This window comes from Dryobates pubescens, chromosome 8 (genome assembly GCF_014839835.1).
Source record: "Dryobates pubescens isolate bDryPub1 chromosome 8, bDryPub1.pri, whole genome shotgun sequence".
In the NCBI taxonomy this organism is placed as follows: domain Eukaryota; kingdom Metazoa; phylum Chordata; class Aves; order Piciformes; family Picidae; genus Dryobates; species Dryobates pubescens.
The window spans coordinates 36,605,910-36,623,594 of record NC_071619.1 but is presented as its reverse complement, the minus strand read 5'-3'; the positions used below and the strand labels follow the sequence as shown (position 1 = coordinate 36,623,594).

At 46.6% G+C, this 17,685-nt stretch overlaps 1 protein-coding gene across 2 annotated transcripts in view; it reads left to right on the top strand.

Moving 5' to 3' along the window:
- The window catches only part of LSAMP (limbic system associated membrane protein), a 396,186-nt gene that overhangs the window by 188,755 nt on the left and 189,746 nt on the right, over nt 1-17,685 (top strand). For both annotated transcript variants that reach the window (XM_009908127.2, XM_009908134.2), the window contains exon 2: nt 6,179-6,411. In XM_009908127.2, the coding sequence (XP_009906429.1) occupies nt 6,179-6,411 (233 nt within the window). The remainder of the gene's footprint in view (nt 1-6,178; nt 6,412-17,685) is intronic.

Below are 17,685 nucleotides of genomic sequence, written 5' to 3'. Positions count from 1 at the left end.
CCCCTGCTGGCTGGTTGTTAGGTGATTGTTAGCCACTGTGTGACAACTGGCAACAGATCTGCAGCAGCTAAGAATGGTGCCACCGCTAGAAATCCTCAGGTGCCAGGCTTTACTCTGTTTGTTTACAAGAGGGCAAGTAGGGCTAACAGGGCATGGTGGCAAGATTTTCTTGTCCTCCTGTATCTGTGGTTTGAATTGGCACTAGGATCAATAGTTCCTGGCTCCCTGCAGTGATTGTGCAAGGCGTGACCATCACCGCTAGCTGGTTTGTTTCAGGAGCCTATCTTAGTGTTTTTATCCAGGATGTAAATAAAGGTTAAAAGACAAGCTTTAGCCAGGATCCTTTCACCCTGTCTTCTCCATCAGCATCCCTGATTTCTCTTTTCAGCACCCATGACTCATAAACATATCACTAAGTACAAGATTAGTCCAGACAACTCTTTTATCTGTGCAGTGTCTTACTTAGGTAAGACTTAGGTGTTCAAGAAACGTGTGGACATGGCACTTGGGGATGCGCTTTGATAGCCGTGCTGGAGTTAGGTCGATGGTTGGACTCCGTGATCTTAGAGGTCTTTTCCAACCCAAACAATTCTGTGATTCTGTGACTTCACCTCTAACCTGAAGGGTGGTTGTAGCCAGGAGGGGGTTGGTCTCTTCTCCCAAGCAACCAGCACCAGAACAAGAAGACACAGTCTCAAGCTGTGCCGGGGGAAGTTTAGGCTGGAGGTGAGGAGGAATTTCTTCACTGAGAGAGTCGTTAGCCATTGGAATGTGCTGCCCAGGGAGGTGGTGGAGTCACCATCCCTGGAGGTGTTCAAGAGGGGATTGGACGTGGCACTTGGTGCCATGGTTTAGTCATGAGGTCTGTGGTGACAGGTTGGACTTGATGATCTTTGAGGTCTCTTCCAGCCTCGGTGATTCTGTGGTTCTCCCATTAGCTGTGCCTCCGAGATGTCAAGCAATTAAACCTGAAACTGCACAGAGCAGCGAAATGGATGGATCACAAATCCACTGTCACTGTTCGCTGATGCTGGTGGTAATGCTTTCAATAAGCCTAATGAAAAGCATTTGACTATCTCTGTGAACCTGATTATTGATTATTAGTGAACGAGGAAAGTCATTTGGTATCTTGCTGATGCTGTGCTCCTGTTGCATCGCAGTTAAAATGTCAGTTACAGAGCCATTTAATATTCTATTAGTATTGAATTAGCACTTATTATGCTGTGAAAATCATCACCATAAATCCTTGTTAAAGCATGATCCATACAGCTGGGTGGCATGCATCCCTGGCAGACTAAGAGGGGGCGTGTGTGGGGGGACAGACAGACTGGGATGCGTCACCTATGTGGATGCATGTTCAGAGCACACCAGGACTTGGAATTTCTGCATTGATTTTCTCTAACAGCTTGAGAGGAACAAGGATGTTGAATAGAACAGCTCAAATCCATTTCACTTGCTTTTCTTATTTTCCTCCTTTCCCTCTCCTCTCTCCTCCTTTCTTTATTTCTGCTTGACTGCGGTTATTGACCATTATCCTGGAGATGGCTGTAAGGGGTGCAGAACAGCCTGTGACACTGATCTTCCCGTTGGCAGAGATCAGGGAGGGCCCCTGGGTGAGCACCTTCTCAAAAGCAGAACAACAAAGCTTTGCTCTGCCCGTACCACTGAGCTGTTACTGTCCCAGGGGAAGTGATTGTGCCTTTGTACTTGGCACTGGCGAGGCTGCACCTTGAACACTGTGCTGAGGTTTGGGCCCCTCACTACAAGAAGGACAATAAGTTGCTGGAGCATGTCCAGAGAAGGTCAACAAAACTGATGGGGGGCCTGGAGAACAAGTCTTAGGAAGAGCAGCTGAGAGAACTGCAGTTTCTCAGTCTGCAGAGGGAAAAAACAGAAGTTAGGAGGTATCAGCACACTACAGGGAGGCTGAAAGGAGTCCTCATTGCTCTCTACAATTACCTGAAAGGAGGTTGTAGTGAGGTGGGGGTCAGTCTCTTCTTTCTAGGATCAGGTGATAGAATGAGAGGAAGTGGCCTGAAATTGTGCCAGGGAAGGATCATAGAATCAATAAGGTTGGAAAAGACCTCAGACATCATCAAGTCCAACCTATCACCCAACACCTCATGACTACTAAACCATGGCTTCAGGAGCCATGTCCAGTCCCTTTTTGAACACCTCCAGGGATGGTGACTCCACCACCTCCCTGGGCAGCACATTCCAATGGCCAACAACTCTTTCTGTGAAGAACTGTCTGAGGATGGCTGAGGGAACTAGGGTTGTTCAGTCTGCAGAGGAGGAGCCTGAGAGGAGACCTCATTGCTCTCTACAACCACCTGAAAGGAGGTTGTAGTGAGGTGGGAGCAAGTCTCTTCTCCCTAGTATCAGGTGACAAAATGAGAGAAAATGGCCTGAGGTTGTACCGGGGAGGTTTAAATTGGTTATTAGGAAAAATTTCATTGCTGAAACAGAAGTCAGGCATTGGAATAGGTTAAGCAGCAAGGTGGTGTAGTCACTGTGCCTGGAGGTGTTGAAGAAATGAGTGGACATGGCACTTTGGGACATGGTTTAATGCCCATGGTGGTCTTAGGTTGGCAGTTGGACTTGATGATCTTACCTTAGAGGTCTTTTCCAGCTGACACAGTTTTATGATTCTATGATTGATTCTGTGACATTGCAGGGGCATCATTGATACCTCCAAGCTGGGGCATGTGATGACTTAAGTGCGGGGTACAGCCACAGAGTCCTGCACCATACCATTAGCACCATGGTAGGTCTAGAAAGCAACCCAGAGGGGCTGGTGCAGTGCGCTGGATCTGCTGGTGCCCAGCAGCACTGATAGGTGCACTGGGGGATTTTCAGGAGTGACTAAGAAATGTCAGCTCCCACTGACTTCAGCTTCAGCTGTTAATATGCTTCTTCCTGCTGTCTACAGCTACCTGAAGGGAGGTTGTAGCCAGGTGGAGGCTAGTCTCTTCTCCCAGGCAACCAGCACCAGAACAAGAGGACATAGTCTCAAGCTGTGCCAGGGGAGGTTTAGGCTAGATGTTAGGAAGAAGTTCTTCCCAGCAAGAGAGATTGGCCATTGGAATGAGCTGCCCAGGGAGGTGGTGGAGTCACCATCACTGGAAGTGTTTAAGAGGAGACTGGATGAGGCACTTATGTTTTAGTTTATGGTTTAGTTGATTAGATGGTGTTGGATGATAGGTTGGACTTGATCTCAAAGGTCTTTTCTAACCTGGTTTAGTCCTATTCTATTCTATTCTATTCTCTTCTCACCCCCATCCACTCTAGGGTTTTCAGAAATCCAGATTGCACAAAGAGGGGCTTTGAACACCTTTTCGAAACACCTAGCTCTCGATTCTTGCTGTTATAACTCTATGCAGTAATGCATCTGCAGTAAGACTAGTGACCCTAAGGTAACCAGTTCTGGAGACAGTCTGGGTGTCCCCATAGGGCCACTGCTCCTAGCCCTGAGGCAATGTGACCTCCCCAGGTCATTGCTTCCAGCTCCGTTGCTGGTGATTACAGCCCTGGGCGCACAGCTGAACTGGGGAGGCTGTCACTCTTGTGATGGTTCCTACATGTAAGTGGATGCTCATGGATTCCCCTTCTGTTTTTAAAATAGCAGCTTTTAAAAAACAAAATGTGGGTCACAGGTGGGAGCTCACCTCAAGGCATGTGCCTGTCTGGCCAGGAGGGTGGACTTTGGCCTGAGAGGTCAACACTTGCTCCTCTCCCTTGGCTGGGTGGTGCTGATGCTGGCCAAAGTCTGTTGAGGCTCTCTCTAAAGCAAAGGTCTTCCAGATCAGACAGAGCTGCTTCCAGATTGGCCAGCAGCATAGTGTGGCTCCCATCAATGCCCATGCAGCCTGGCTTTCCTCCTGCCCCCAAGAAGCCATGGAACAATTCTGAAAGCACCCAGGAGTGTGCCAAAAGGGAGGCGGTAAGAGGTGGTTGTAATGGTAGGGTCACATAACAAGGGCCAGCAGCTGCAGTGAGGCATGAAAGAAATGCATTCAGATAGAAGAACTTGGAACATATCTGACCTGTGCTAAGAGGCTGCATGAAAGCCTACTGACAAATATTTGTCTTATCTGGAAGCAATAATCTTTACCCTCTTTCTTTCCTCTCTCAAACACAACACACATGTGACTAGTCGTGGGGGGATGTGCTGAGTTACTGGGCTGTGGGCAGAGCTCTGAGGGGTGAAGGAGCAACAAGATCCAGAAACTGAGCTTCCCAATTCATCTGCAAAGAAAGGATGGTGTGAGCTGCTGCAAAGCAGACCCTTTTAGCCTGTCTGAGTCTGATCCTGGTGGATGCAGCTGTGAGGAGTTTTGTCCCCATGTCTTCTTCAGCCCTGGACCTTTTGAACAAGATAGAGGAGAGTGAGCAGAACATGCCTCCTCAGTGGCATATCCTTGTTCTGGTCTGTGCAAACCACCTTCTGCAGGTGGGAAGTGGTACAGAGCAGGTGCCTTGGCCAAAAACGTGTATCTTCTCAGCACCTTCTCCACTTTCTGTCATGTTACAAAATGCTGTCCTGCAGTTGCAACAAGGTTAGTCCATCCTCTTGCCTTACAACAACTGGCAATTGAGGCTACAGCACTCTCTGGTCCTGCTTTCTGCTCCTCTGCCTGCTTCCCCCAGCTGTCATTTCTCCTCTCCTGTCTCACCTGGGATGTTCCCAGGATTTGCACTGTGTGTCACACCCCCACAGCCTCTCCTTTTCAGCCTGAAATCTGCACTTGCCTGCATGAGTGGACAGATGTGCCTTGACAAGGATGTGTGTTACGAGCATGGTGTTTGGGGAGTGAGTTCCTCTTTCCCCTAAGCCATTTTTTTTCTCAGAGGGATGAAGAGGGGAGATACAGCATAGGGAAAAGGGACCTAGGGGTTCTGATGGACAGAAGGATGGCCATGAGCCAGCAATGTGCCCTTGTGGCCAAGAAGGCCAATGGCATTGTGTATTAGACAAAGTGTGGTCAATAGGTCGAGAGAAGTTCTTCTCCCTCTCTGCTCTGCCCCAGTGAGGCTGTACCTGGAATATTGTGTCCAGTTCTGGGCCCCTCAGTTCAAGAAGGACAAGGAACTTCTTGAAATAGTCCATCACAGAGCCACAAAGATGATTAAGGGAGTGGAACACCTTATGAGGAAAGGCTGAGGGAGCAGGGTCTCTTTAGCTTGGAGAAGAGGAGACTGAGGGCTGACCTCATTCATGTTTATAAATGTGTAAAGGGTGAGTGTCAGGAGGATAGAGCCAGGCTCTTCTCAGTGATGTCCAATGATAGGATGAAGAGCAATAGGTGCATGCTGGAACACAGGAGGTTTCATGTGAACATAAGGAAAACAGTTTTTGCTGTGGGGGTGACAGCAATGGAACAGGCTGTCCAGAGAGGTTGTGGAGTCTCCTTCTTGGGAGACATTTAGAACTCACCTGAACGTGTTCCTGTGTGCCCTGCTCTAGATGATCCTGCTCTGGCAGGTGGCTTGGACTGGATGATCTTTTGAGGTCCCTTCCAACCCCAAATGTTCTATGATTCTGTGGTACAGAATAGCTCCCTCCACTTGTGCTGCTGAAACTGGTGGATGAAGCAACTGTGTCCTGAGCTGATGGAGCTGGGATCCTGACCTCCAGGCCAGCAGGGGACTGGGAATGTAACTCTCTTAGTTTACTTCACTTTTGAAGATGAGGAAAGAAAAGGAGGAACTCCTTCTGACCTTTCCTGCTGACAGGGATTTATTGACCAGGATCTCTTGTGGCCTTCCAAAGTCATTTTTTTGGTGCACTTGTAGGCCACAAACAAAAGGGAGAGAGAATAGGAGGATGGCCACCCCAAACCCTATTGTTTCATGACTGAAAGGTTCCTGAAAACCTTCCAGAAATCATTGTGAAATGCATGGCCATGGGGCAGCAATAGTGAGGAGATGGAGGTGTTCAAGAGGGGATTGGATGTGGCACTTGGTGCCATGGTCTAGTAGTCATGAGGTGTTGGGTGACAGGTTGGACTTGATGATCTTTGAGGTCTTTTCCACCCTTGTTGATTCTATGATTCTATTCTATGTTTCACTGGCAAGGCAGGAGCATGCTGTGGAGTTGCTGACCATAGTAAAGGCAAGGGACAAAATGGAGATGCTGGGTTTTTAATCCTCCTCTCATTTTTCTCATAATCTGCAGGTGTTATGTAGAGGACAGAAGCTCCAAGGTGGCCTGGTTAAACCGTTCTGGCATCATTTTTGCTGGAGAGGACAAGTGGTCTCTGGACCCTCGAGTAGAGCTGGAGAAGAGAAACCCCCTGGAATACAGCCTGCGGATCCAGAAAGTGGATGTCTATGACGAGGGGTCCTATACGTGTTCGGTGCAGACACAGCATCACCCCAAGACTTCCCAGGTTTACTTGATCGTGCAAGGTAAGCAACTTGCCTGAGAAGACAGCAAAGAGCAAAAGACACAGTGGGTGGGGAGGTGTGTATATTTCCAAGGGAAACCCCAGGGTCAGCAGCCTTTGCATCCCTTACATTTACAACAAGAGCCAGCAGGATTGTCCTCTTCCACTGTGGCATGGCGTGGCTTTACTCTGCTGTTAGTCTGTCCTTTTGAAAGTGGTGACAGAGCAGGGGACACCAGTGATGCCAAGACATATTCCAGTGTAATGCAAACCTGGCTCCTGGCTCTTAGTTCTGGCACTGAGGGGAGAGCATTTTTTCATAATGACACCTGTCAGAACACCGTGATTGCCTTGTCTCTTCCCAGACAGCTCTCTGGTTTCTTCACCTCCTCCTTCCTCAGATTTCCTTTCTTTTTTTTTTCTTGTGTCAACAAGCTACTGTGCTGTGTTCTTTGGCCTTCCTCTGTCAACTCTTTGCAAGGCTGGGGTCTGAATTTCCCTGGGTGTTTTGCTGTGCTGGGTCATTGGTTTGCAGAGCACACCATTGCTAAGCGTGTGGCTGAGGTAGCTGCCACATATCTTATGTTGCCCTCTCCTTTTTTAGCCGCCCTCCTCCTCTGTGTGTGTGTTATAGGGAACTGGAAACTTGGTGATCTGAACCAGCATTGTCCTATCTGTTTGCCTGCATTCATGATATAGAATAGAATAGAATAGACCAGGTTGGAAGAGACCTTTGAGATCATCACATCCGACCTATCATCCAACCCACCTAATCAACTATACCATGCAACCAAGCACCCTATCAAGTCTCCTCCTAAACACCTCCAATGATGGTGACTCCACTACCTCCCTGGGAAGCACATTCCAATGGGCAGTCACTCTCTCTGTGTAGAATTTCTTCCTAACATCCAGTCTAAACCTCCCCTGGTGCAGCTTGAGACTGTGTCCTCTTGTTCTGGTGCTGGTTGCCCGGGAGAAGAGACCAACCCCCACCTAGGGAGGCTACAACCTCCCTTCAGGTAGCTGTAGAGAGCAATAAGGTCTCCCCTGAGCCTCCTCTTCTCCAGGCTAAGCAACCCCAGCTCCCTCAGCCTCTCCTCATGGGGCTTGTGTTCCAAACCCCTCACCAACTTTGTTGCCCTTCTCTGGACACGTTCCAGCAAGTAAACACATTAAGGAAGCTGCCAGTTACTGGCAGAGGCATTATGGGGTTTATTTGTTCCACGCTGCCCTGACCAGAATACCAAAGAAGCAAGTTTATTTAGTTTTGCTTTGTTTTGCTTTTAATCTTCACACCACTCTGTCTATCTGCCTATTTATCTAAAATATTTATAGAGCAGCTTAGATAGGCACATGTGAATGTGTTTGATATGTTCAGCTCCTGTGTTATCATTCAGGCAGGAGTTTATTTCTTCTGATTTGTCTAGTAACCCCAATAGCTGCACATTCTATTTCCACCAGCCAGTGTTTGTGGATATAAATGCATGCATGAAGGGACCTTTCCTCTTGATGGTATTACTTGGCAAGTTAAGGGCTAACTAGTACCACGTGTTTATCTCCAAGGTAAAATCTGGCTGGGTGGTCAGAGGTGATGCTTGATGTGCAAGTGTAGCGATGCAGAAGGCTTCTGTTTGTCTCAGCAGCGTGCTGAGTGGCACACACGAGCAAGCAGAGCAGCTCTGCAGGACTGGGCTGAATGTTTGCTGGAGTGTGCCCAGCATGGAGTGCATTCACCAGCCCTGAAGGTGTACCTGGCCTCACTGCTCCCTGTCACAGTGCATAACTAACTGGCTGTAGGTGGTTTATTGCTGGTAAAGTCTCACAGCATACATTTTCCATTTACCTGTCAAGAAAAATATAGGTACAAATGAATTTTAGAGCCATGCACATGTATTATTAATTTTATTTGTGCCTATTAGATATGGACCTAGGCAGCAAAATTGAGTTCTCAAGCTTAGCTTTCACCTAAATGTGTGAGTGTCCAGCTCTGAGCTACTGCCACCTTTCTGAGAGTGTGAGCATTCAGAGTTTGGCACACCTGAATTCTGGATGTCTGTAAACAAAGTATCTGTGGATAATCTTTGTTCTAATGCCTGCCACAGTTTTAGCAACGAGACCCATTGTGATGTTGTGCTTGGTTTTTAAAGCCTCAGGTCATGTAATCCATGTAGTTAGGTGAAACCTATAGCTTTGATTTTTCTCCAGCTGAATTTTGCTCTCTACAACTACCTGAAGGGAGACTGTAGACGGGAGGATCTTGGTCTCTTCTCCCAGGCAGCCTGCACCAGAACAAGAGGACACAGTCTCAGGCTGCACCAGGGGAGGTTTAGGCTGGAGGTTAGGAAGAAGTTCTACAGAGAGAGAGTGATTGCCCATTGGAATGGGCTGCCTGAGGAGGCAGTGGAGTCACCATCATTGGAGGTGTTTAGGAGGAGACTGGATGGGGTGCTTGGTACCATGGTTTAGTTGTTTAGGTGGTGTTGGATTGGTTGATAGGTTGGACGTGATGATCTTGACGGTCTCTTCCAACCCGGTTTATTCTATTCTATTAGTCTGGAAACCCAGGCAAAATAGAAACAAAAAGACACCCCCCACACCCTCCCAAAAAAAAAAATATCCTTTACCATTTGGAAGAGTTAGACTCATCCATTTAAGCAGTGTTATTATTAGTTTAAAACTAATAAATAATTCATTTTAAATAATCTTAACTAATAAAACTAATGCATTAGGAAATAGTCTACGGTAGCAAATAATCCCTTTCCGCTCCGAGTATCATTTTCTCATATTGATTATTGTTCTCAGATTTGCAGGTTGTCTGCCTGAAAAATAGTCTGCTGCTAGGACAAATGAAAGGAGTTTGGGTATTGAGTCTTGCTAAGCTTTTTAGTTGCATTTATTCCCCGTAGTTTGCTTAGTCCTTCTGGGTGCGTGCTCAGAAGTTTCAAACCGTCGTTTACGTGAAGCTCAGGGCACAGGCACCCCAAATGTTAAAACAGATATATTTAAAGCGGGGGAAAAAAAGAGAGAGAAATAAAAGAAAATACAAAATACACCTCCTGAAATATTAAATATATTGGATTATATTAAATATATTGAATTATATTATATTATCACAGAATCACCAAGGTTGGAAGAGACCTCAAAGATCATCAAGTCCAACCTGTCACCACAGACCTCATGACTAAACCATGGCACCAAGTGCCATGTTCAATCCCCTCTTGAACACCTCCAGGGATGCTGACTCCACCACCTCCCTGGGCAGCACATTCCAATGGCTAAGGACTCTCTCAGTGAAGAACTTTCTCCTCACCTCCAGCCTAAACTTCCCCTGGTGCAGGGGGGACTGTGTCCTCTTGTTCTGGTGCTGGTTGCCTGGGAGAAGAGACCAACCCCCACCTGGCTACAACCACCCTTCAGGTAGTTGTAGACAGCAATATGGTCTTCCCTCCTCTTCTCTAGGCTAAACAATCCCAGCTCCCTCAGCCTCTCTTTATATTATATTATATTGTATTACATGGTGATCAACTGATCAGTGTGGTAATCTAGCAGGAGGATTGCTGGTATGGTTCCCTTTGAACAAGATCAGGGAAACCAAAACAAGCCAGGGTTAGAGACTCTTTCTGTGCTTTGAAAACACTGGGTCTGTCAATGAGAGATCCTGCACTGATAGCTGCTCATGCCCTGGAAGTAACAGGCTGCCTAGGGGCTGTGTTCAGGCTTCCAGTTCTGCTCAGTTAGTGCTGTCGCTGGTACTTCTGTTCCTCACTGCACTGCATACCAAAGTCAAGTCCTTAATCTCCCCCATTTAAACTCCCTCATCTGTACAGCCACTGTGAAAACACAACCTTCATTACTCCTAGAAACAAATGGGATAGTTAGGTCAGAGTCTGAAAAACATGTAGCCACATACTGTAGTGGTGCTGGAGCCCTCATAACTAGAGAAGAACCCCTTCCATGTCCACAGTGCCATCTGAAATAGATGGGTTTTGGTGTACCCCAGCTATTCACTGCATTTAAATCACTGCAGGATAATGGAGATGCATTGTAGGAGCAGGTCCTTTCCTCCCTTGAGAACATCAACTTTCTCTGGGGTGAGCTCTGCTCAGTGAACTCTGCTGACTGGGGCTCCAGGAGTGTATCACAGAAAGAGGGACATCATCTGTAATGCGTGTGCCCATGCCAAGGAAAGAGCCAGTTCTGCCTTGTCAGCCACCAGTATCTGCATAGATACCCTATTCAGTGTGCTTCTCCCCTCTCTTAAATTCATGTCCACTGACAGGATTGCTCTCAGCTGGGCCATCTTGCAGAGTTCCAAAAAGGGGGTGATGAAATGACACTTAAGGAAAAAAGTCATGACGTGGTGGACAGGGTAAAAGCAGGAAAAGTCCTCTTCAAAAGTCTTTCCTCCTTTTTAAACTTAAAGTAAACTCTGCTGGTAGAGGTAGACATTCACTGTAGTAGAAATTCATGAGTATAACTGTCTTTCTGACCCAGGTGGGCAGCTCTGCTTGTCAAGTGGATTGGAGGCAGTTTGGACATCATAGAATCATAAAATCATTAAGGCTGGAAAAGACATTTAAGATCATTGAGTCCAACTGTAACCCAGCTACCATGACCAATAAACTATATTCTGAAGCACCACATGATTCTATGTACACACTTCTTGAACACCTCCAGGGATGACAACTCCACTGCCTCCCTGGGCAGCCTGTTCCAATGCCTGACCACTCTTCAGTGAAGAAATTTTTTCCTAATGCCCAACCTAAACCTCCCCTGGCATAATTTAAGCCCACTTGTTCTCCTCCTATTGCTAGCTCAGAGAAGAGACCAGCACCTAACTCCAACCTCCTTTCAGGTAGTTGTGGAGAGCAGTAAGACCTACCCTCAGGCTTCTCTTCTCCAGACTAAACAGCCCCAGCTCCTTCAGCTGATCCTTGCTTGATGCATCATCCAACCCCCTCACCAACCTCATTGCTGTTCTCTGAACACCCTCCAGGACCTCAATGTCTTTCTTATCCTGTGGTGCCCAGACCTGAACTCAATCTGTGGCCTCATCAGGGCTGAGTACAGGGGCATGACTACTTCTCTGCTCCTGCTGGGCACACTGGTTTTGATACAGACCGGGTCTTCTTGGTCGCACTGCTCCTTATTTCACTCTCCTTGGGCTTGGAAAACTTATACTAGCATATCATCCAAATTGATTTTGCTGCCAATTATTTCTTGTCCTTCAAGACAAACAGTGGTAATTTCCTCTCCAGTTCCTCAAAACTACCTTTTATCTACTAGAAGCCCATTAATCCCCGTGTTTCAGATCTCTCTCCAGTCACGTTTAGCAGGCTCACTACTTCTTGCAGGTCGTATTTTCCAGTGCTTATGTCACATGCATCTCACTGGTGTCTGATTCGTACACATGCTTCCTTAAGTGGGCTGTTCAAAACCAAAGCCAGAGTTCTAGCTTAGGACTCAGTGGTGCAGGCAAAAATACTAGCTGCATTTTGCATATCAGGCTTTACTTACATAACCCTGGAATAAGGTGAGATTTGCTCTTTGTCTTTCCATAACAACACCTCACTGCTTTTGTTTATTCAGTCTCTCTGCTGGTTTCTAACCCTCTGTTACTGGTCTGCAGCACAGTCTGCAGCTCATTCCCTACCTCTGTGTTTGAGCATTAATTGGCTTCTCCCCTTTCCTGAGCACAGCGCTTTGTGCTTGCTGTTGTTGGATGCCATCTGGTTAGTTTCTCCATGGAGACCACTTCTTCAGTTTACTTATCATCCTGGACTCCAAAGCACTTGCGGCTACCCCAACTTGGTGTCATCAATAAAAGTCAAGTGTCTCCTTTCTGTTCCATCACGAAGGTGTTAATGAAAGTACTGAAGAGATCGGGGTACAAAAAGTGGGCTGTGGTAGGAACCCGCTGTAGCCTCCATCCCATGTACATAACGATCTGTTGTTTGCAGCACTTTGAAGTATCTTGATGGTGATTTAGCATCCACATTCACATGTTTCCTCAGGGCCTGGAACTCCCGCAGGCTCACTAACGTTCTTTGCAATTCCCAGCTACTGACTACTCAAAAATGTTTATTGGGGGGGGTGGTGAGGTGGTGGAAATCAAAGCGGCTTTGTCATCTTGGCAAAACAAGAACAAATTCGGAGAAGTCAGCAGCAAATTTTCACAAAGAGAAATTCTTGTTTACTGCCCAGACATAATCACAAACTCAAGCTAAAATGTATAGCAGCTGAAGGCCAAATCCTACAGTTTTCCTTCAAACTGATGGACATTAGCGTGTGAAAAGAACCACAGGGTGTAGCCTTTCCCCGTTATGCATTGCCTTTGTTGAGCTCCTAGCTTGCACATACTTAGGGTGACCACTCATTGTTTCAAAATGTTGTAAAGATGTAGTTGTTGTTGCTGGGATTTAACCAGAGAAAATGTATTGTTAACTCTCTGTGGTAGATTAGCTGTGCCCACTTCTCAGTCCACTCCTCTCAAATGACTTCCTGTGAGCGACTGGTAAAAAACACTGCAAAGAGCAACCCTTTGCCCAGAAAGCTGGGTGAACAAAGCTTCCACAAAGCCAGTGAAGGGTCTAGAGAACAAGTCTTATGAGGAGCAGCTGAGGGAACTGGCATTGGTCAGTCTGGAGAAGAAGAGGTTGAGGGGAGAGTTTGTTTTTCTCTACAATTACTTGAAAGGAGGCTGGAGTGAGGTGAAGTTTGGTCTCTTCTGTCAAGTAACTAGAGATAGGATGAGAAGAAATGGCTTTGAGTTGCACCAGGGGAGGATTAGCCTGGATATTAGGAACAATTTCTTTATTGAGAATGTGCCCAAGCATTGGAACAGGTTGGCCAGACACGGTGGAGTCAGTGGCCCTGGATGTGTTCAGAAAACATGCAGACATGGCACCTGAGGACATGGTTTAGTAGGCATGGTGGTGTTAGGTTGATAGGTGGACTTGATGATCTTAGAGGACTTTTCCAACCTTAATGATTCTATGATCCTGAAGGCAGCTGTTCTTCCCCTATGCTGGTACTGCTCTACAAGTGAGCCCTTTGGTAAGAACTGGCTCTTAGGGTCAAGGAGGGAGGGCATCTGCTCAGCCCTTGCCCTCTTTGCTGAGGACAGTCATTAGGAAAATGATGATTTAAACTTCAAGGCTATGAGAAGGATTTCTGAAGAGAACTGGAACAAGGCACCTGAATGTGCTTTAGAGGAACCTGAAATCAGATACCAGGCAAAGGTAGCTTATGCTAGTCACCAGCCACTGAGCCAGAGTGGGGTTCATCCAGCCAAATGTAGATGTTACCACTGGACTGGATCACCTCGGATTCCCATTGTCTTTAGTGAAGAGAAATAAGCTCTTCTCAGACACAGTCCAGCTCATCCTAAAATAGCCATCCAAAATCCATCAGGCAAGTTGACCAGCAGAAATGGCAGCATCCCTCCACTGCCTGTGGAAAGGAGTCCAGAGTGAGCACTCCATATGGTGTTGTTCACCCTTTTAGCCTTTCCAGACCCCTTTTATTCTCCACTGGGCTTTATTCCCTGCCAGAATACAGGGCTGGTAGCTGTCAGTGCTTGTGGCTGGTTTGGAGCCATGGTGGGAGCTCATCCTTCCCTGTCATGCCCGGCCTTCTCACCTCTTTGGCCAGCACTGGCAGAAGAGTGGTTTGGAAAGAGCTGAAGCTCTTTTTCCTTTGCTAGCCAGACAGTAAGGATGTTGGAGTCAGATGGTGTTCTCCGAGAGATGTTTGCTTCCCTGCTTTGTGGGCGCAGAGCCCAGAATTTGGAGGGATCTTTCTGAGCGCTAGCACTGTAGCATTTTCTATTCCAGGGAGTCTGCAGTAGGTAAGAATGAGCACAGACCACTTTGTCTTTTTCAGGACATAGCCCCACTGGGAAAATGACAGCGAATTTGGCATGCTGTTGCAAAGAATAATGAGATAACAAGGGAGTATGAATTTTCTGGAAAGAAGGGAAAAAAGTCATTTTACTGGGAGCGGTGGGGGAGAAGAAGAAAAGATTGGAGGGGGGAGATAAATTCAGATTGCTGCAGAGACTGGGAGAAACAGGACCAGTGTGCTCAGAAGGAAGTGACAGTGGATCAGTTTGATGGGGAAAATAAGCTGAGAGAGCAGGGAATCATCTTGGGGAACTGAAGCATGGTAGATCTTGCTGTCCCCCTTCTGCTGTTACCATGGACTGTAATTTCCTACCAGCAAAATAATTCCAGAATTTCAGGCACACAGTAATATTTGTGGCAATTTTTCTAGGTTTCCTGTACTGGTTTGTTTTGCCCAAGCTCATAAATTGCAGGAAACTGCACCTGGTGTTCATAGGTTACCAAGAAACTTCCTGCCGCTCCCCATCTTATATTTTTATGGCTTCCCTGTAGCGTGCTGATACCTCCTAACTTCTGTTTTCCTGTCTCCAGGCAGGGCTGGAATGTTACTATGCAGCATAAGGTTTGGCTCTGTGACATAGATTTGATCTCAGCACTGCTTAGTGCATAAATCAGGAGGCTTTTCTGGAAATATTTTGGTGCTTGCTTTGCAGGTGCAGGCAGAAGACAAAAACAGAATACTTCAAAAAATGCTTACTCATTTGGGAGAAAGAAGTACTGCATGAAATACATGGAATGCTTTCCAATGGCTTGGAGAAAGGATCTTGATGTGATAATCCAACTCCATATTGACAGAAATCAGCTTAGCTTGAGTGGTGTTTTCAAAGAAGTAACAGCTGATTTTGTGTGATTTTTGTCTGATCAGCAGATTCTTGATCCAGACCACTGCTGTGAAAACATTTGCCTTGTGTTTTCTTGGTCTGATTGGGTCAGTCTACTGTCCCACATCTTAGCTTGGACTCTAAGACACTGGAGTTGGGGCAATATCACAGTATGAGAAAGGCATTGAGTTGCTGGAGTGCATCCAGAGAAAGGCAACAAAGCTGGTGAGGGGCCTGGAGAACAAGTCTTAGGAAGAGCAGCTGAGAGAACTGCAGTTTCTCAGTCTGGAGAGGGAAAAAACAGAAGTTAGAAGGTATCAGCGCACTACAGGGAGGCTGAAAGGAGTCCTCATTGCTCTCTACAATTACCTGAAAGGAGGTTGTAGTGAGGTGGGGGTCAGTCTCTTCTTTCTAGTATCAGGTGAAAGAATGAGAGGAAATGGCCTGAAATTGTGCCAGGGAAGGTTCAGGTTGGATATTGAGAAAAATTTCCTTACTGAAAGAGTGGCCAGGCATTGGAATAGGTTGCCCAGGGATGTGGTGGAGTCACTGTCCCTGGAGGTGGTCAAAAAGCCTGTGGACATTGCACTTTGGGACATGGTTTGATGGCCGTGGTGTTGTTAGGTCGATATTTAGACTCAATGATATTAGAGGTCTTTTACAAGTGAAATCATTCTACAATTCTATGATTCTATGTTTTGCTTTCAACCCCAAAACCCCTAACAACCTTGTCTCACCACCAAGGTTGCTAACCCTCCAGAGAATGTGAATAGCCACTAACCTTTCAGCCAAGTGTGTTGCAGTGACTGAAAAAGCAGTGGCTGTGGTGGCACTAGGTAGTTGCCTTGACCTGTTGCCAGCCTTGCAATCTGCCCATGACAGGATGTAGCCGCTTGGACATCCTAAGTCATAGATTCCCATTGCTTGTCCCCTCCATCATTTGCTGTTTGCTGTGACCATCACATTTGCACCAGAGCCATGGTACTTAGAATCATAGAATCAACAAGGTTGGAAAAGACCTCAAAGATCATCAAGTCCAACCTGTCACCCAGGACCTCATAACTACTAGACCATGGCACTGAGTGCCACGTCCAATCCCCTCTTGAACACCTCCAGGGATGGTGACTCCACCACCTCCCTGGGCAGCACATTCCAGTGGCTAACAACTCTAGATCTAGGATTTGTTGGATGACAGGAAAAGTGGCTGGGCAAAGGGGTACAAGTTACTCCTGGAATATTCTGCCTGGACACAAGAGGAAAATTTTTTTGCTGTGAGGATAATCAGCCATTGGAATAGTCTCTCCAGCAAAGTGGTGGAGTCACCAACATTGGGCACTTGTAAAATTCAGATGGACAAGGATGCTGGGCCATCTTGGCTAGACTCTGCTTTTGCCAGGAAAGGTTGGACCAGATGATCCTTGAGGTCCCTTCCAACCTGGTCTGATATCGAGCACAAGCTCTACGAGGAGAGGCTGAGGGAGCTGGGAATGTTTAGCCTGGAGAAGAGGAGGCTCAGGGAAGACCTTATTGCTGTCTACAACTACCTGAAGGGTGGTTGTAGCCAGGTGGGGGTTGGTCTCTTCTCCCAGGCAACCAGCACCAGAACAAGAGGACACAGTTCCCCCTGCACCAGGGGAAGTTTAGGCTCGAGGTGAGGAGAAAGTTCTTCCCAGAGAGAGTTGTTAGCCATTGGAATGTGCTGCCCAGGGAGGTGGTGGAGTCACCATCCCTGGAGGTGTTCAAGAGGGGATTGGACGTGGCACTTGGTGCCATGGTTTAGTCGTGAGGTCTGTGGTGACAGGTTGGACTTGATGATCTTGGAGGTCTCTTCCAAACTTGGTGATTCTGTGATATGAGTCTGTAATGGCCAGGGTCTCATCAGCAGTGAGTGAACACTTTTTCTGCCACATCCTCTTGAAATACCTTTGCAGAAAATTGAGTGCTTCATATCACCAGGAATAAATATGTTATTAGTTTTACAGAGTGAGCCTGTAACTGCTTAGTGGTTTGAAACTGAGGAAAATGTGTTTAAAAAGAAAAAAATATAAAATTCTCTAAAAGATCTGATCTGAAGCTTTGGGTTTCTAACCCAAAATAATGAGAAAATATATATAGCTCATCTCTGCTAGGAACTTTAAGATCAACGTGTCTTTCTACTCGCAATACGGATGAAAGCTAAGGTTAATCATGCTCCACGTTTCTCCCTCTCAGATCAACTTTCTCTGTAGCTTTACTGTCCATTTTATTTTCTTCCTTTCATTTGAAAGAAATACTGCCAGGTTGAGGTTAGTCAGATTTGTGGTTTGCTCAGCTGAGTTTTTATTATACCCAAGCCCGAGAGATACTGGGAGTAGAATCATAGAATCAGTAAGGCTGGAAAAGACCTCAAAGGTCTTCAAGTCCAACCTATCACCCAACACCTCATGACCACTAAACCATGGCTTTAAGTGTAGCTTGGCTTCCTGAGTAAACAGCAAGGTGTGTTTGGGTTTATTTCTGTTTTATTTGTATGGTTACGCTGTTTGCCTGCCTTTCTTCTCAATAGTTGTCTACTCAGCTCACTGCAGCACC